General features: G+C 44.2%; 1 protein-coding gene across 2 annotated transcripts in view; it reads left to right on the top strand.

Moving 5' to 3' along the window:
• The window catches only part of MYO18B (myosin XVIIIB), a 196,038-nt gene that overhangs the window by 150,106 nt on the left and 25,472 nt on the right, over positions 1–20,460 (top strand). For both annotated transcript variants that reach the window (XM_073312543.2, XM_073312541.2), the window contains 3 exons: positions 13,000–13,133; positions 16,285–16,326; positions 17,397–17,558. In XM_073312543.2, coding sequence (XP_073168644.2) covers positions 13,000–13,133; positions 16,285–16,326; positions 17,397–17,558 — 338 coding nt within the window. The remainder of the gene's footprint in view (positions 1–12,999; positions 13,134–16,284; positions 16,327–17,396; positions 17,559–20,460) is intronic.

Below are 20,460 nucleotides of genomic sequence, written 5' to 3' on the forward strand. Positions count from 1 at the left end.
CTTACAGTCCCCATCTCTGAACATTTCTGGCACAAGTCTGTTGGAGTTGTGCCTTTCCCTAAAAGCTAATGACTTTAGCTAAATTTAACCACAGATGATATCCAGCAAAGTCAATCTCTCTAAGCCTCACTGTGAGATGGGAGAGCATGATACGAAAAGCTTTTATTGGGCAATCTACCTTAGCATAATTAGATCCATTGCATATAAGACGTGCGGTTTTGTTTCGTCACTGGGGAAAAAATTTCTATAGCACTTAGTTGGCCCTTGCAGTTGCTAGTACCAATTGCAAATAAAGCCTGTATTTGAGAGGTTAGAAACAGATACTCATCTTGTCTCCCCTGAGACTTAGACGGGAAATTTTGTCACGTCAAACTTGCTGAAAACCTTAAAGTTAATTACTTAATTAAAAATAATATTGATTGATGAATGCTGCAAGTGTACATTAAATTATTCAAATAGAGCTGATCCAAACATCTTTAATTAGATTACACTTCACTTAAAGGTGGATGGGAAATTTGACAAAGTTTATGTTGCGACAGCAGAATACACACAAAAACAACAGAGACATGAAGGAACCGTAATCCATTTTCCAAGTCTTCTGACCACAAATCCATTATAGACTAAGCCACACAAAATTATTTCACTTTGGCTAATCTCTGCTTTGCCTTATCTTGAAATGATTTTGAGGCCAACTAAACACCATTTGAGTTGTAAGAAAGAAAGGCTTGTAAATCCCTTTTCAGAGCCTTGGAGCTGGCTTAGGCTGATGAAGCAGCAAGTGGGATGGGCCGGTAGGGTGTTGTTCTTCGCCATTGCCTGGGTGGGTTATTCCCATGCAGGAGACTGGAGACTCCCAGTGGAAGTTGCCCCTGTGTAGGGAGAATCTGCACTGGTGTGGAGCAGACATAGTCTGGGGTAAGAGTGACTGTGCCATGGACGGGGGGGAAAAGACAGTTTGGGGGTGCCAAAGTTGAGCCCCACTCCACCCACCTTCCCCTGGCAGAAGGGACCTTTCTCCAGCGCTGCCAGCAGCCTGCCTCAGAGTGGGCACCTCCTGCTGGCCCGGGTGGCTCTGAATAAGGAAGCTGGAACCTGCTCCCATTTTTCAGTGCACCTGAGCCCAGCTTTGACCGAGCAGAGAGCCTGTGAGCCAGCACTTGCAGCTTCCTTTTGATTGTATCCTGGGGGCGCTGCCCGCACACCCTGACCAAGGGGGCCTTGCCAACGTTAACTTTCTGGAATTGCCACCAAAGTCAGCGTGAGCTCCCTCGCTGGGTGTGAGCGGGCTGAAGCTATGGAGAGTGGCTGCCTCTCTGGCCCCAACTCCTACCACGGCTTCCCTAGGCCCAGGTGGTTTCCCAGCCCTTCCATCCGGTCTCTGCCTGGATCCATCCGATTTTCATCTCTTCTTTCCACAGAGGCAGAGGGGGAGGATCTGTCCTCCTGCTACAAACATACCTGTATCTGGGGTCTGGCAGGTCAAGCCACAGACAGGCCTCAGCATGGCTCAAATCTAAACATGACCTAACACCGCGGGTGGTTCTCACCACAGAAAAAACATCTCATTGTCTAGCAACAACTCTACGCGAGGTTTGAGCTTGACAGGATTGTTGGCCCGGCGCTCCCACTGAGAAACAGACTTCCAAGGGGGGCTCTCTGTGCCAAGAGGATGCTATCTCGCATCCAGGTCTTGAAGACCACAGTGCATGGGTGTAACTCAGTCCAACACAAGTAAAGGAAATGCAGAATAGGCTTGTGATTTGGATTTTCTCCTGCATGTCTGTCAAAACTGCCATCAGGTGTCAATAAATAAATGTCTTACTAGTTCCCTGATGCCTTGACAGATCCAAGCAACTCCATTTGCAGGCTCAGCAGGATTCTGTCATTCCCTATTTATGGTTTCATCTGCAAGTGACCTTTAGCATTGGACAGTCCAGTCCAAACTTTGGTTTTAGGTACGGAGTGGGCCCTTTGGCTGGTGTTCTCCCAGCCCACTGCAGAGCAGAGGGCTTTGAGGGAGCATTTGAGCAGTGGGCATGTCAGAGTTATAAACATTCATCTGGTGTACCCAGCCCAGGAGTGACAGGCTTCCTTTTCTGGAATTTGTATGTTTCTAAACCATTTCTCCCCAATAATGTTTAAACACCTTGTTGCTGTCCATTTGTTATATTTGTTAGAGCTGTGCAAATACTGCAAAAAACCTAAATATTTGTTCATGTTTTTAAAGGAATGTGTTTTGTCTGAGTTTTGCCTTAGTAGTGTTTTCTTTCTGTGATTATTTCAGCTGTTGATAAATTGTATAGTCAATTGCTTGACTACACTTTGGGCCATTATGAAATATACTCTAGAGCCCAAATAACCAGTGTCAGTAAGGTTCATTAATATGGTGCAGGAAAAAGATTCTACCAGTCTACGAAGAGCAATGCCGTGGAGTGATGGTGCTTTCACCTTTCATAGAAGGTGTGATTCCCAAAGTTACAGCCCTAAAGCCATCTTTATATACCCTATTTGTGTACCAGTAAAAGGTACTATATATGTGACCTGAAACTAGATTCAATTAATCAGCTTTTTACCTTGTTCATTACCAGTACCATGGTATACCACCCATTCATCTTTTGTTCTGAACCCATGCATGCCTGGTAATGGTGCAGCTTTATCTTTGTTCTGGGTACAAGCATTCCAGGCGCTAAGGGGTATGAAGGCAGCTCCTAGGCTGGTACCAGGATAAAAAGATTTGTGAGAGTAACTTCTTATCCGTTGTAATGAGGAAACAATTATGTATCCTGATACTGACAGTTTTCCTATCTTAAGACAAAGCTTACTTCAGCTACTGCAAGGTATTATGGGATACTTAGCATAAGTGAACATGATTATAATCAGATACAGACCCGTCTGGGCTATATAACTGCTATATTAATACTTAATAACATGTATGCTTAAATGCTTGGAAATATATATTGTGGGTAGTATTATCAGATAATATATATGTATGCTAGCCAGTATATATGAGTCAACATAGCCGCTGTGTTCACTGGCAGGAGTGTTCTTGGAAAGAACATGTGTTTAAGTGAATATTGGAGACTGTGGAAGCAAATTCTGAATTTGCAGTCTTTGCTATTCACACCAGAAACCTGACTCTAAAAGTTATGCTCCTCCAGTGGGAGGAGCAGAAACAATACCATGTGACCTATGTATCCAATCAAACCTGAACATAGTTTGAATTTCAAATATGGAGCATTTGCAGCGAACTGCCAACAGACAGTTGTCTCCCGAAGAAGATTTTGTTGAAATAATTTCAAATGACCTTGAGAATGTCAGGTGCTCGTCAATAGGCCACGAACCATTAAATGAGGCAAATTGTATAAATTATCCACCACGAACTATTCACTGTGCTCTGATCATGCTCTTCTTGTCATCCAACCCATTGCAGCTGAGGGCATTTGCAGTTCTCCCCCTTTTATTTGCAGATGCCTTGGTCACTGCTGGCCTTGCTTTGCCTTCCCATTTCCAACACATAGAGGAGATTCTGCTCAGCTCGTCTTAGCTGGATTCAGTCGTGATTGCAAAAAGAAACCCAAAGCACAAAGCACCTTCATTTGGCCAAGTCAGGAGCATAACAAATTGCACAGCCTGGAAAGAGGCTTATCACACAACTTTAAATCATGTTGTCTTCTAGGCACTGGAGGTAATGCTGCATAATGTTATCAAACTCTAGAGCAAAAGCGCCAGATTCTGATCTCCATGACACCAGTAAAGGCAATGTAGTTACTCCTCTGGATTTACACTGGAGTAACTGAGAACAGAACCTGACCCACAATCAATAATTAAAGACTTCAAGAACCTCCAACCTGGAAAGCGTTTGACACTGACAGTGTTTCAAGCATGTTATCATGCATAATAAAACCCCATTGTCCTCGCATTCTCTCACTGCCTGTTGTACACAATGCACTTGTCTGTGACGTCACTGCTTGCTGCCGAATAGAAGGAAATCGCTGGTTGATCACTGGTTTGCTTTCACAGGTTTCCAGTGAAGCTAAACAGAGTGTGCTGCGTGACTTCCACTCGTTGAACCTCACGTCCCTATTTTTTTCCTGGAGCATTCACAAAGCGGAAACAATATTTTCCCAGCACAGCGTCTCTCTTTCTCTATGCCACACTGGGACATGCATGGCGGATCAGTCTGGGAATCACAGTGCCCACAAAGGACAATATGAAAGGGGACGTTCAAAGGAGTATTTGAGGCGAAGGGCGATCTCAGGGGAAAAGCATTGGGCTCATTTTCATAACTGAGCAGCATTGACAATTGCATTAGAAGGGCAGAGTTCCTTGCTTTGCTGATGACATATATTGCCAGAATTTTGATAATGTTTAATTAGATCAGCAGTAAATGGTCTTATATGAAATCTTATTTGGAAAATGCCACGGCTGGGAACTTTAAGCATGTGACAACAGTCACAGACCCACCAGAATGGAATGAATTGCAAAATTTTCTATACAGATTTTGAAGACAAGGTTTCCTCACTGAGACACATAGTTTTTTTTGCTACATATGGCTTTTGTTATACAATAACAATGGCAGCCTGAATTCTCTTCCCTGTTATCTTGGAAGACTTTAATTCATATTCCAAGTTGGGTAATATTAACCTCGGCTTTCTAAAATAAATGCTTTTGAACTATTGACTGTACAGTATTGTACAGGTTTTTTTTGACAGTGCTGTACATTAAGGCAATTTATCCACCCACGTAGTTGGTAGGAAAATCCAATTTGGGCCACTTTGCATAAATAGATGGTACATCTATCAAACAAAGTATATTTTAGCAGGAATTACAGTAATAATCGGGGTGATTTCCATAATTACAGGGTAAATACACATGAGATTAGTACAAACAGGAGACAGATTTTTAGAAAAGCTGCAAATATGGAAAGGTTCCTCCATCCCTTTAGCATCTAAAATCTTCTATAGACCAACCCACTACAGGCTAGTGCCACCTTGTCAGTGAACACCCAGCATCTGTCCTGTGCTTTACTGCAACAATTCTGTCCTCCATACACCTTCAACAAACTCCTTCTCTCCGCTTCCCCTGTTAGCTCAGCCAGCTCCCCGGATCCATCACCCTTTGCAATCCCAGCAGCCTTGCCTGCTTCCTGAGGTTCCAGTGGCCCTCTCCAACTAAACTGGTCACCCTTTAGCACCAGATAGGGTGCTGCATGGGACAGTTCTGTCCTGAATGAGAGGACGGACCAGACAGGAGCTGATTGGCCATCTCCCCTTCTAACCCTCTGTGAAGCGGGAAACACAGCCAAAGGCAGAAACAGCTAAGCTAATAACAAAACAACTGTCAAGCAGCAGAGCCTTGTTCGTCTTTGCCAGGGTGTGGCTGATCTGTGACTAGCCATTGGCTGGTTCCAGGAGTGTCTGGGCTCCGTGCGGCTGCACCGTCTGTTATCTACAGCTTCCTGTTGTGGCAGGGGATCGTCTTTGCTTTTGTTGGAAAGAGAGAGGGAGAGAGTGTTTCCCATGGCAGGCATGGTGCACTGATAGAGAAGGGCATGGGCATAACAATCCCACAGCTCGAATCCTTCCAACCCAGAGCCCCATGAGTTATTTCCTCGTGTCTGATAAGTGTGGTGATACACAATAGAGCAAATGGTCCTTTCAGCTGCGATATTCATTCCCTCTGTGCTCCTTGGTGTGACTTGAGGTGAATGAATTGCAACGCAAACCACTGGGGGTCATGCAGGCAGTGGGAGCGGTTGATTAGCGCAACACGTGTGCGCTCTAAATAGCCCGGGGTTCTCAGCGTCGCTTCTCGGAGTTTTTGAATGGAGAGGGTTGATCAGTCTTCATCAGTCTTGCTTGCAGAACAGTAGGTGATAAGAGTTTCCAGCCTACATCACTCTGGAGAAGTGTTTCTCAACCAGGGCTACGCATACCCCTGGGGTACTCAGAGGTCTGCCCGGGGGGACATCAACTCATCTTGATATTTGCCTTGTTTTACAACAGACCACATAAAACGCCCTAGCGAAGTCAGTACAAACTAATATTTCATACAGACAATGACTGGTTTACACTGCTCTATAGACTATACACTGAAATGTAAGTACAATATTTATATTCCAGTCGATTTATTTTATAACTATATGGTAAAAATGAGAAAGCAAGCCATTTTTCAGCAGCAGTGTGCTCTGACACTTCTGTATTTTTATGCTGATTTTGTAAGCAAGTAGTTTTTAAGTGAGGTGAAACTTGGGGGGTACACAAGACAAATCAGACTCCTGAAAGGGGGACAGTAGTCCGGAAAGGCTGACAGCCACTGCTCTGGAGGCCTCTGCCCTGTAAAGTGCTGTGCCGAATTACACTCAAGCCAAATTGTTCTTCAGAGTGAGAATAGCACTTCCTACCTGAAAGCGCTACAGCGGTGCTTCTCCACCTCTTTACCATTGTGGAACCAATAGTACCCGTATGGCCCTGAGGATGTCACGTGGGCCGCAGCTCTGCGCTGATCGGGCTGCAAGCGGCCTGCGGGCCGCAGATCGAGAACCTCTGTGCTACAGGAATGACCTGCAGGAGCACTGCCGTATGTGTGCATTGAAGTGAAGCAGTTGGGCCTTGATGCGAGCAGATGGAACTGATCCTCCTGTCGGAGACCCTGGCCGAAATCAGCCAGGAAACCTGGAGAAAGTGTCAGAGACATTGCCCACCCCTGGGGGTGTGTATTGGGGTGGAGTAAAGAGCTACAGGTGAGCGTAAGAGGGAGGGAACCGACAGCTCGACGAGAACAGCTGCCAGGAGATTTCCCAAAGGAATGAGTGAAGGAGGTGCCTACCCTAGGGCTGCCACCCAGAAAGGTAGAACAACAGCACCAGGCTCTGGCATCCTTCAGACTGATGCTCGGTCTGCCAGGCTTTATTTTTAAAGTGAATTCACTGGAGATGGAAGGAGCTGGCCTGGCAGCCTGGGGAAGCAGAGAGGTGATCTATGCATAGGACAGGTACCGCGTGGGCCATGGCAGGGCACACATTTTACCCTGCTCGCCGATGAGCCCTGGAGGCAGTGACTGCCGTCCATGTCCAGTCAGACCTTGGCCTGTCTTCTGGGGGCCATTGTGCATCACCCCAATTCTATCCACACTGCACAGCCTCGCTTGCATCCTCTCTTTCGGCTTCGCACCCAATTTCTCACACAGCGTGCAGAGCTTTTATGGGCTGACAGGACAGTTTAAATATGCTTGAATGGTGAGATACGTAAGAAAGAGACACCCCCGTGCATGAGCTAGCCAAGCTTGCTGTGCTCCCTGACTGTTGGGGTACAGCTAAGGTCACCAGGAAGGGACGGCATGTTTTGCTGGGGACAGTGTTAAGGTCACGGCGGGAAAACTGAGTGCCATGCTGAGAGCATGGATGGGGTGTTTCAGAAGTAATTGGGGGCCCTGCATAACTGCCCAAGTTGTGCAGAAGAGAGGGCTGTTGTTGGGCTTTGTTGTCTGTTTGGTAAAATGCTCCGTGTCGCACACTGACCTCCTGCTGGTGGTGTTTGTTCTGTCTCACCCTCCTCTCTGACTGAGATGTTAAAGGGGCAGCTTTCTCCCCACCCGTTTCTCTTAGATGCCATGCTGATAGGTGCTGTTAACCCACAGAGCGCTTGCTCCATGGAGAATGCAACAAGAACGAGTCATGCCAGAGATATGTCTGGAGGTGAGGAAAGGCCACAAGCAAAACACAGAATCAAAATGATGCTGGAGAAAGGAGGATGGTGTGGCTGTTTTACATCTCTTCGCTGGTGAGATCCAGCTTTGGGGCCAGCAGATCTGGCCCCAGGAGGATCACCCCTGCTGGCACAGAGGGTCCTAAGCTATCTCCTCTCCCTGCCAGAAGGGTCTGGGGATTTCCTAGTCGGCTGCCTGTGAACTCCTCCTGGCTGCTGCTGCTCATCTCCTTGGATCTTTCTTCCTTTGTTTCATGACCATGAAGGATTTGTCAGAACAATATAAGTGGGTGCTCGCTGCATTTCTCAACAAACATGTTTCTAAGTTTCTCTGTGTTTCTTCTCAATAGGAAAGTCAGAACCTCTCTACAGTCCATTCTTAATGAGTATTTTAAAATTAATGGGGGTTAGTGTATTAAAAGGAAAATGCTTCTTGCATTTACATTCAAATTTGAAACATGATGTGTCAAAGGTGTCTTTCTAATTGCTACCTGGAATAATGGTGTTCTGATGTTGGGAACTTTATTGTCAGTTTATGCAAAGAAGATAATTTTTGCATTTGAAATTTAATTATGTTGATATAATTATTCCTTTCCTCGAGAAAATTGTGTGGTACAGATATGCCATGTTTGAATTTAAGTAGAAGGGCAAAATAGGTACAATTGTTGCAGGCACCAATTATGTTGATAGTAGCTGAAATCCCAGGCATATGCTAATTGGAAAGCCCAATATATGCTATGAATAGCAGTTTTAGGATAGCATCATCCATTTGTGGCTTAAGGAAAGATTGTCCTGCTTGAATCATCTGGAACTTGTTTCCTATAGAATGTACTTAACTCCATTCCTGTGGACTGGAGAGAGAAATTATGCCATAAATGTTGAGCTTTGACCTGCTAAACTAGGGCTACTCTCAAATCCACTCTGCAGACCTCTTAGATCACTTCCGTGCTCTGTGCATGGAACTCCCAAGGGTGCAGCTGGAGAGCAGAGTGTACACCAGAGACTCACCATGTGCAGTATATAGCATTTGGCTGTGTCTGCTTCTACCATAGCTTGTCTCTAAAAGCAAAGGGCTTGATTCTGGGCAATTGAAGGTAATGGAAGATTTACTATTGATTTCAGTGAAGGATCAGGCCCTCAATGTATGTACAACATGGGATAAACTAACAACTTATTAACTTGTAGGATGGAAAGCTATGAGTGTTACAATCTCTGAAACCTTCCCCAATCTATCATGTCTTCTTTTACATAGTTTATTTACAAATTCAGCTGTCCCCGTGTAAGGACGTGTGAATCAGTTGGGATAAAATAAGACCAAACCTAGACCTCTGCTCAATCCATAAACAGCAGATCTCCTGTTTACGCTTATTTGGTTCTGTTCAAGCTGAGCCAATCATTTACTTGACCAATTTCTCCTTGTTTTCTGTTTACAAATTGCCTACTGACTGGTCATGAAATTCTCAAATTCCTTTGTTCATTCTTCAGAAAGTGCTGAACATTCTCAATTCATGCTGCATGGCAGGTTCCATAAATCATGTAGTATGTTCCGTTCCCGCCGCACATTTCTATAAGTGACTGTAAAGTTCAGAGTCAACTTTCAGTGAAAGGTGGAGCATTCAGACTTAAAATTCACTTTTCACGTGGATTTGCACAAGTGAATTACTTGAAGGTTAATGAAGAGCGAACACAAATGTGCATGACATTTTTTCGCGGTATTGGAAGAGTCCCAGTGCCTCTAATAATAACCATAACTCGACAGCTCTTGCCTGCTGACCCATCTGTTTTAGGGACAATGGTATTGTTAAGCCCTGTTGCCAGCGTTCATTAGCAATCTCTGTTCTCCAGCCTACAATTAAATAACCCGCTCTGGCCAGAAGCTGCGAATAGAATCCCAAGCTCATCGATAGCATTAGCGCAGCGGCAGTATAATGTATTAAGTCACCTGCTCAATACCATCCAATGTTAACCCCCACTCCCCACAAAATGATTGGTAACTTTGCACGTCTCTGGTGCCTTCGGCCACTGGCTCTCAGAGCTCTTTACTAACATGAATTCCTCCTCGCACAGCTCCTGCTTGGAAGGTGAATTGTATTGGCCTCTCTGGGTTTCCCCAACAGTAAAAGTGACCTTCCTAAAATCACCTCCAGAGCAAGGTCTGGCAAGGTGCTGAACCCTCCCCTTCCACTGAAGTCTCTGGGAGTGGAGTTCATTCAGCACCTTGTAGGATGAGGCCCAGGGTCCTTTAGAACCCAGCTCTCCAGCCCTGCAATGGAACCATTTGAACATGCAGGCCTAAGATGTCAGAGGAAGGACCAATTTCAGCCCCATGTAGAGAGCCAGCACACGACCTAGGCACCACTTAAGTTCTACCTCACCCACCAGGCAAGATTGTATCCTGGTCCTACACAACCTTGCAGGGGACCCAAGGGGGCACAGAACCGATGGACTTTGTATGCAGCTCAGTAATGGGGTGGGAGAGGGGTAGAGCCATGGCTCTTCCCTCCTGTGTGCCAACCAGCAGAGCCAACCAGCTGCAAGGAGGGAGGTAAGCACTACTCCAAAAAGGGTACAAAAACTTACTTCCCCCTCCTAGAGCCCGAGCTGAGCACAGGGGAGACTGTGACTTGGGGTGAGTTTTGTCCCACTACTTCTGCAAGGAGCTGCCCCATCCCAGGCTGACCCAAGGTTCAGTCTACCTCTACAGCTCTGAGGGGGACTGATGCAGTCGCCTTGTGCTGGCCTTGGTAGATGAATGAATTTCACTCAACGGTCTCACTTCCTTTCTGTGTGCCTCACTAGCATTGCTTTTAATGGGAACAGGGGGCCAGATCCCGGAGAAGCGGCACTGAAAATTGCAGCCTTCACATTTTATAGACGCTCATAACTACATGTGAACACAATGTAAAACAAGCTGATATACACGGCAGCTGCCCAAGGAGAGAGAGCGTCCTCACAATGCAAACTGGCAAAATTACGTTATTTCTTAATATTTCACCTCTATAGAAGACTCCAAGGCCTTTCATTTTCACCAACTTGAGTAAGAAAGCAGCTGAATTCCCAGATAGGGAGAAGCAATTTCATCCCGCTGTGCTGGGGGGAGGGAGCGCAGTCCCCCATCGGTATGTCAGGAAAATAATAGAATTCAGCAAAACCAGAATGCAGCCAGTGAACTACATGTAATCGAGTCGCATCTTCCCGGAGCTGAGGAATTATTTTAATTAGGGCTGTTATCGGTATATCTGCGGGTTTGCTTTTTTATCAATAGGTTGTTTTACTGTTGGTTTTAAATTTACAAATAGCTGATTACAGATGTGGTCGCTAAAGCTCTGTGTTTTCTCCCCATGTGATTTAACACTTCACTGCATGTCTTCCCAGGCTAGAGTCTTTTGCTTTTTTCATTTGGCTGCATCTCCCACCTCAGTTGTGTAGTGTCTGCTACTGTGTGGCCTACAACACCACAGGACGGGAGCAGAAAGCCATGTCCCGGAGCACTTTCCATACCCCGCTAACCTGCATCGGCACGAGGATGAACAAAATGACCTGCTATGTCCTTTCCCACTCTAAGTCCTAGGCTGGGGAGTTCCCTGAAGGGAACCAGTCAGACATCCACTTACATTTCCCCCCTAATAGATGGGGAATAAAAGGTCTGGAAATACTAGATTTGAAAAAGATCTGGGTAGCGTTAAAGTCTCTACAAGTATCGGAGCATTCCCAAAAGCAACTGTGATTGTGTGCAGTCCAAACTCAGACATTTCTTTGCATGTTTTATGAACTGAAATGCTATTCCCCTCGGGGCTGCTCACCCTGTGATACCAAGGCTTTCATTATTTACTCTGACAGGCGGCTAGCTCCTGCACTGAGGCCTGTCACTGCCTGCACTACAAATCATCTCTCACCTTGTCACCACAAAGACGGCAATTTTACAGCTGGCACCTTCCATCAAGTTAAATTTGCAGCTCGTGCGCTCTGTCTCTGTCATGTGATGATTTAGGAAAGCGGGCTGAAGAATGCCTTTCCAGCTGTGATCTGAAAAGACTCAAAAGCAAATTAAAACTGCAAAGTTAAGACTGTGAGTGATTAAAGAGTAAAATTCCCCATGTGATGAGCGCCAGCTCAGGTGGCCATTATTGCAATTATGATGGGAAAATCTCAGCTGCAGCTTGTTGCTGATGTTGACGGTGAACAATAGAACCCAGGACTGCGACACTTTTCCAACCCGTGGTTTAAATTGAACTCCTGATTTTCTTATAAGCTCGCAATGTTTCGGAAAAGAGCTTCGTCTTTAAGCAGTTTGTACCATGTTATGTAAGTGGATAAGCAACCCAGAAATACACAAAAAATGTCCCTTTGGCCCCTGCACTCTCAGCAGGTCTGTTCCCAGATTAGTCTTATGAATGAGCTGCTTCCTTCCTCACATCTCGCCTGGATAAAGCACAATTTAACTGAATCTTAAAACCTGAGCATTAAAAGAGTTGTGGTGGAACCAAATCCAATGGGTCAAAGACTGAAAAGATGGGAAAGGCATCCTAGATCATGGACTCTACCCTCTGGCCAGATCAGTGTAACACCACCATAAAGAGAGCGCAGGGACAACTGCCAACTGCACCCAGGAGGTAGAGAGAATCCTGCATTTGTTTAATTTTATTTTGGGGGATAGAAATATGGTCAGTTAATGCAGTTCTAAAGGCTGTTTGAGGAAAACCAGAAAAGAACATGAGGCCAAAACCCAAGTCAAAAGCCATCAGAGGACGTAGCTCTGTTAGCATTCAAAACAAGAGGAAACGTTCAGGAGTTTGGGGGTCTCCTTACAGGATTTGAGGTGCACTGTAACCTCTGCCATAACACGGCTGCTCTTGAAGGAAAGAGGAGATAGACTAATGGTTAAAATCACTAGACTCAGGAGATCTGGGTACAGTCTCCAGGTCTTCTACCGATTTCCTGAGTGACCTTGGGGAAGTCACTTCACCTCCCTGTGCCTCAGTTTCCCATCTGCACATCAGATACTAGTGCTTCCTTTCTTCCACTCTTTGTCTGGTTTATCTTGTCCATTCAGATGGTAAGCTCTTTGAGGCGGTGACGGTCTCTTATCATGTGTTTGCACCTGACTTAGCACAATGGGACCATTATCTTGGTTGGCACCTCTAGGTGCTACTGGAATAATAACAAATACATTCTATAAGAAAATACATCATTTAAGTGAATGGTTTGTTACCCATCTCAGATATTTAGGTCCATGGTTGAATGTTTGCAACTTTCCTGAACAAAACCTAATCTTAACGTATGTTTTTCCTAGGAGAAGCAGGTGGATGAGCTGTCTGCAATGAGGCAGACCTTGCAAGCTGACCTGGAAACCTCGATCAGACGCATTGCGGACCTGCAGGTCGCCCTTGAAGAGGTGCAATCCAGTGATGAAAGTGATACAGAAAGGTATCTAGACTAAAACCAAAGAAACAAGACAAAACAAAGAAGGCCAGGTTCATTCCTGGGGGAAGCATTCCGCAGCTGGTGCAGATACACTAGCGACCACTGGGCCTGATGTCTCTAATTGTGACGGAAATAGTCTAGTCACAAAAATCATTGGTCCATTTTCTACGCTCATGTAAATCATCCCACTCAGCATAGTTTGTGAGTGCCACCTATTATGCAAAATTTTCCGTTAAAAAAAAAAAGAGACCATTTATCAATGAAAAAAGACTTTGGGTTCCAAAAATCCCTGTTCAGTTTTTCACCAGACGCATGGTTCTCCTCAGGGAGGGGATTCTAATCCCCTTGTGTTTGGTGTCATAATCCGATGAAGTGAGCTGTAGCTCATGAAAGCTCATGCTCAAATAAATTGGTTAGTCTCTAAGGTGCCACAAGTCCTCCTTTTCTTTTTATAAATAGAGCTGTGGGTTGTGTTTTTTCAGAACATGAGGGCCTGCTGCTCTGTGGCTCATGGCTCTTCACCTTGTGCAGTCATTTGAATCAGTGCAAAATAGGGGTTGAATGCTCCCAATGCAGCAGGGCAGTGTTTTAACACAAGTGGAAATGGCTACACAAGGTGCAGGGTAATGGGAAAACCAGGCCCTTATTTTGCCTTTGTCTTTCAGCCTTTTCCAAAAGAGCTGGTCGAGTTAGTGGATAACTTCCTTTTACTGTGTCACAACTGAAGTGGATTTAGGCCAGGATTGAAGGGGGTTAAACTTAGTTTTAACTATTCAACACTGATATTTTTATCATTATGTGCTTAATTTTTAAAGTTTACTCCTGTTTGTTAATCAGATATTAAAGCCACTGGAAAAGCATTTCCAGTCTCGGGTGGGATAATCGTTTTAGTGCCAGTGTCACAAAATGATCTCACTTTTCAGAAAAACGCATGTTCCCAGCAGGAGGCTCAGAATTGCCAGTTGGAATTGAAATCTTTATTCTCCAGCACATTTCACATTTCCTTCCTGCAGAGAAGTGCTTGTGACCTTGTGCTTTCAGACTGTTGGGCAAAATGAGTCCAGTGCAAGTCAAATTTACCACCTAAAAACCTTGACAACGAGCCTTTAAAAAGGCTGTCATCAGATAAATTTAAAAATATAATTCTCCTACAAATTAATTAAAATTAAAATTACAAGGCAAAATAATTCCAGCAGTAAATTTTGTGCTCAACAAAACAAGTGACCGAATAATCTCCAAATCAGGGGAATTTTCCCCAAAACCCATGATGCCCTGCTGTCTCTCCTTCGCTAATTGTCTAACTACTCTTCCCAGATCTGTTTTTGAGAGACCTGTTCTTACTCAGCTAAAGTCATTCTTTTCCCCACAGCTTTCACAGATCCAGTCAAATATCTGAAATGTTAGTCTGAAACCTCCCTTCTATTACTCATCTTCAGACAACTCTTAAATATTTGTTCTCTAATGGTAAATCAATCCATTGCCATCTGTCTTTCTAACTGCTTTTTAGTCTCTTCGACTGCTTCGGAGTGTCTCTTTCCCAGACAGCCTCCAGACAAGGCCATTGCTCCTGCAGCAGCAGATCTAATAGGATGGTCTTCCTGAAAATAAATCTGCTTTGTCTCTTCCCGGCTCTCCTTGCAGTGAATACAGGGCTGCTCTCTCTTTGTAAGAGGAATTCTCTGGAAAGCCTCAGTCTTAAAGGGGAACGCACTGGGCTACACCAGCCATAGCTGCTAATGTGAGAGAAGGATGTTTCCACAGATCATCTAATTATCAGACTTCTGACAACTAGATGCTCAATAAATTGAAGTTATTGATTTAAAAAAACAGACAGCCCTGTCACGTTTACTTGCCTTCAAAATTGAGGTTGGATGGGGAGAGAGAATCCGTTTTTGCAGTAGAGCTGGTTGAAAAATTTTGACAAGAAAAAATTTCCATTCAATTGCCATTCCCCGTTTCTGGACTCGCTTCATTCTGATGACTGTTGTTCTCTCCTTTCCCTCATTGCTAAGAGGGCATTATGACAAAGAGAGAGAGGGGTTATATATACACACACACTCCATTCTTTGAAAAGATATACTTATTCAATATTATGTAAATATTATATATTTTAAAAGAATGGGGCATGTGTGTATATATACATATATTTTGACACCATTCTTTGAAAAGATGCAGTTCTTTCCCCAGTTATTAAATGGGGTAAAACAGGGTGAAACCCAAGAGCTCAGAAATGCTCTTTCTAATCAAAACTGATTTCAGATACAATTCATGCTTTACTTCGAGATGAGAAGTACTTCTCAGCAGGAACTCTCCACGCTGCTGTGCTGAGGAAAATGGTGTTCTGCCTTTTTACAGTTATTTACCCCTCCTCTACATCCATGGCTTCAGATTTTCTCATTTCCCTGCAGTCTTTAACGTCTAACCAGTGGGTCCTAAAAACAAGCCCAACCTGTTACTAAGTTGAATTAGTAAATTCAGTCCTTCTGGATCTATAACAAACCAGGCTTATGATGCATTCCAGGGGGCTCAGATTTACAACTGATCAATGCCTGATGATGTGTGTCACCTCTGACTTCAGTGGAGTTAATTCTGATGCACACAGGCGTGAGAAACAGCATCAAGCCACAAACATATTGCATTAAGTAAATCCTAGGAAAACCCATATGTTCTGATGCAGAAGAACTGCAAATAGCATTGTGGCTCACAGCAGGCATAACATGTGCTTGTCACATCAGTCCCTTTAGTCAGCCTACAGATCTGGGCTATGTGTTTGAGCATGTTACAGGATAGTTAGCCATCCAGCTGGCACAACTTGCATTACCATCAGTGGGCTCTGGAGTGGCATACATCACTCTACCAATATACCACCCCCCAGTGTGCACAATGGTGGGGTGTGCATGCGTGCACGCATACCCATGTGCCTTTCTTCTCTGGTGTATCTGACTTTTAGGACATATTTTGGACAGAAAGAAAAACGCCCTGGTAGCTCTGCTCCTCCTTGTAATGACAGCTGGAGGAGAAAGTTGTGTTACAATGAATCTGAAACGTTTCTGATTTCCTCAAACAGAAGCTGATCCTCTGACTTCCACTGTGGTTTAGTAAAGACAGCACAATCCATCGCCAAGTGCAATGATCTTTTCTTCCTTCATTACAGTGTCCAGACAGCCCTGGAATCTGCCTGTTTAAGAAGAGATATGTAAGTGAACCCTAAGATTTGCTGGCTGGTTAAAGCTTTTCACCTTTTTTGTGATATTGTCTCATAGTTGTCAAAATCTCATTTGCCAAGGAGATGTCAATACTTGGTGAAAATGTGATCGTGTTCCTATTAGATGTGCTTTGATTAGTATCAGATGGCATTTCAGATGTATTGCCTTTACATACGCTGCAGCTACATTGATCTTCCACATTTTCCCTAGATATTCTGCCTATTAATTCAAGTTAGATGGTCTCAGGTTTTTTTTCTTTGCCGGGTCTGATGTGAGAATATTAAACTGGCTTGTACTTTTAAAGGAAGTGAATCTCTTAAAGGGAATCAACCTATCACCATATCAGGAGTGGACACTAATGATAAATGAACACAAACCCCTAACATAGTGTGAAACCCTTTTGAAAGGTTTGTGCCCACCTCTGATACAGACCTGGAGGACTGGTTCAAATGTGTTTTACGATGAAAGCCACCATCCCAGAGCTGAAGATCCAGTGAATCAGATGGGGATTGTGTTTGCACACCACCAATCCAGGGTACAGAGCATTTCACCAGCATACGGAGAAACAGCCAGCTGAAGGGGAACTTGCATGAAAATCAGGGTGCCTGGAAAAGTTTGTTCCATGTGCACTGCAAGCAGACTCTGAGCCAATCTGAGCTGACGATGTGAAAGACCAGAACAGATTCTGTCCTCTAAAGGTGTAAAAAAAAAAATGATTAGGGATGAAGGGACCAATACAGATCAAACAAAAGCCACCCCAAATTACCACCCTAAGAGAACCCGTCTAGGTTTTAGTCATCTTTGCCCCGCTTCATTTTTCATGTGCATGGCTTGGTTTGACCTGGGTCTGGAGTACAAATTCTACCACACAGTGAGAGAGGCTGGCCATGTGGTTCTTTCAAGTCAAGGGAGCCTGCGAAGACAGGTGAGATAACCCAGTCAGGATAAGGTTTTCAAATACCCTATTTGCCAGCTTACCTCAGATTTCTTTCCTGTCTTTGGGGAACGAGGGCATGCCAGAGTGAATGCAAAGTAAAATGGTGGCGTGTTCTGCTTACAGGGACAATCAGTCTAGCTTAGGCTCCACTCTAAGTCTGGAGCCAGAAGAAAGCATCAAATCCTGGATAGGGTCTTCAGTGGGCTGGTCATCACCTTCAGTTCCCAGTGTGGCTGGAAGTCTCTCAAGGCAATCCCTGGACAGCCACAGCACCCTGAGCCTGAGGTAAGAGCTGTCCAGAACTTTCTTAGAACTAAAAAAACATCTGTGGTAATGGATGGTATGTGCTGCAGGTCGAGTTGTGAGAAACAGAGAGCTCACACCAAACATATCCTCTGTAGAAACTTTAAACAGTAAATGCCAAGTGTAACACACAGCAGGATGTATAGGGCACAGGAGCCAAGAAAACATAGCCTTCCTAGGGCCTCCAGGAGCTACTTTTTTAAAAAAAAAGCCATCCAGATTTCTGATTTTGCATGCTTTTAAACTTGGCAGATTGCAACAAGACAGCAAGGTGCTATTAGGCTAATGGTATTTTAAAGGTACAGTATTTCCTGTGTAAAGCTGCATTTCTGCATTTTTCCCTCTTAGAATTATAAAAGAGGCAGGTACAAAGCCAAACCATGTCACCAGCCAACATCAGCTCTTCCACACCAGTACCCCTTCACTTGACCAGACGTCCAAAGCAATGACATTTAGTTGTGACATTGGTTACTATCTGATGTCTATTTCTGATGATTGTTCATTGCCCTTTTAAATATAAGGGACTGTATTCAGCTGGGTAAGAACTACTGACTGGTGAACATTAAAAAGCTTTGGACTTTGTGTTCGGATCAATATCCAGAACTTTGAGTCACAATAAGTTTGGGAAAACTTAAGAATAGTATTCAGAGTTCCCCGTTTCATGCAGTCTTAGTCACATCTTTATCTTTAGTACTCCCTTCATTACTGCCGTATCATGTTAGGACAGTGGCTCTCAGCCTTTCCAGACTGCGGTACCCTTTCAGGAGTCAGATTTGTCTTGTGTACCCCTAAATTTCACCTCACTTAAAAACTACTTGCTTATAAAATCAGACATAAAAAATACAAAAGTATCAGAGTACACTATTGCTGAAAAATTGCGTATGTTCTCATTTTTACCATATAATTATAAAATAAATCGATTAGAATATAAATATTGTACTTACATTTCAGTGTATAGTGTATAGAGCAGTATAAATCAGTCATTGTCTGTAGGAAATTTTAGTTTGTCCTGACTTCACTAGTGCTTTTTATGTAGCCTGTTGTAAAACTAGGCAAATGTCTAGATGAGTTGGTGTGCCCCGGGAAGACCCCTGAGAACCTCTGTGTTAGGAAGTGCTCCATGAATTCTCTAACATACGCTCCTACTGCAATTGGTAGCTGCCTGAGCACTATTAGAAATGGGAGTGTTATGCAGAGCAACAGAAAATGGTGATGTTAAAGAGAGACAGTAGCAGCTACCGAATGAATTGGAAAGCCATGAACTAACATGAGAGGGTTTCACATTACTTGAATTGGACACTGTCATACCCACACCTAGATGTTCTCAGGTGTATTTACAGTAACTGTGTGGCTACTCTCCTTCAAGGAAGTAATGGAATCATGGGGTGAAATCCTGGTCTCACTGAGGTTAATGGGACTTTTGCCACTGACTTCAGTGGGGTCAGGATTTCACCCACAGCACCTGTGTTCAAAAGCTTGGTGCAGGTGGAGATTGTGACATGAAGGAAATGTGTGTGAATCATTGGATGGGCAGGCCATTTTTGGTCAGATCACCAAGCACGTCACAATACTACTGATCCATTCCACAAAAGGGAAAATAGGAATTGTGGCCTACAGCACACACCAAACTGCATTTTTTAATTTAGACTTCTTCCACAGTGCATTTCACCTCGTACCTGAGCACTTCACCAGCGTGCCAGGGAGGGGAATATTATTGTCTCTGTTTTACAGATGCAGAACTGGGGCACAGAGAGTCTAAGTGATTTACCTAGCTCTTCTGAATCCCAGTCTACTGCTTTAACCACAAGATCTTTCTTCTACTCTTGAAGGAGTTCAGGGGCTGTTTGACAGCCCTTGCAATGTAGGGCATGCTTATTCCAAGCCCTTTCATTGTGGATACTTGGTCAGATTTGCAGCGGAATGAAGTCGGCAATGGAAACCATATCTGGCAGCTGCCACTGAAATTTCTCTCTGTTTGACAGGACAAGGTAGGCTACATGGACATCTCTCAGTGTCACAGACCATGTATGCTTTGCTGGATGCTAATGGGGTGGGGGGGATGCCAAGCTCAGACTACTGCTGTACCTTCTGTCAATGCAAAATATCTGTCACGTGTGTACAGACGGAACGGGCCCCATAGGAGAATATAGGAAGGAAAACTCAAAATCAAAAGTGCCACTCTGTTCTCAGTGTGGATTGTTAGGTCTGGACTGGAGTGTGGTGCAGACACCGAATAGAATACATGGGATGAACCAGCTGTCTAAAAGGACAAATGTTATCTGTAGCTGGAAGGTAAATCCATGTCACGGACAGGCTTAACATTGCAGCAAGCCATGCAGCTCTAGACGTTGTATCCATAATAGTGTCCCAGCGCTTGTGATAAACAAACGAACAAGACAGACTTTGAGCAAGAACCACGGAAATGTCTACCACGGCTTTTTTAAACCACATTTTGGAACAAGCAAGCTATTGTTTTTCTTCTTTGAGAAAACTTTAAAAGTTCTACTGAGTAACAGAGAAGAACAAATAGTAAATACATGGTTTTGTTACTGGATCTGGCAGAGGTCCACTTAATTGTTTCCTACTGGGCTTTTTCCTCTAGGTCTCACAAATAGTGGTAGCTGTCTATTGTCTCATACGGGGCTTAGTGAACAATAGAAGAGCTAGAAGAAGAAGAGACGCTGTGATCGCACTTGTTGCAACCTTGGAGGAAGAAGCATGATATCTTCTAGAAAAGTTGCCTCCGCTTCTGTGGCTGATCTCAGCCCTGGCTTCACATGAGCAGCCATACTCAGGAGCCCCTGCACCTTCTGTTTGGCTGCAAGCTGCCTATTCTGATGGAGTGGATATTGCCTCTGACTGACACAATCATGCCACTGAAGCT

Source organism: Lepidochelys kempii, chromosome 15, assembly GCF_965140285.1.
Source record: "Lepidochelys kempii isolate rLepKem1 chromosome 15, rLepKem1.hap1, whole genome shotgun sequence".
In the NCBI taxonomy this organism is placed as follows: domain Eukaryota; kingdom Metazoa; phylum Chordata; order Testudines; family Cheloniidae; genus Lepidochelys; species Lepidochelys kempii.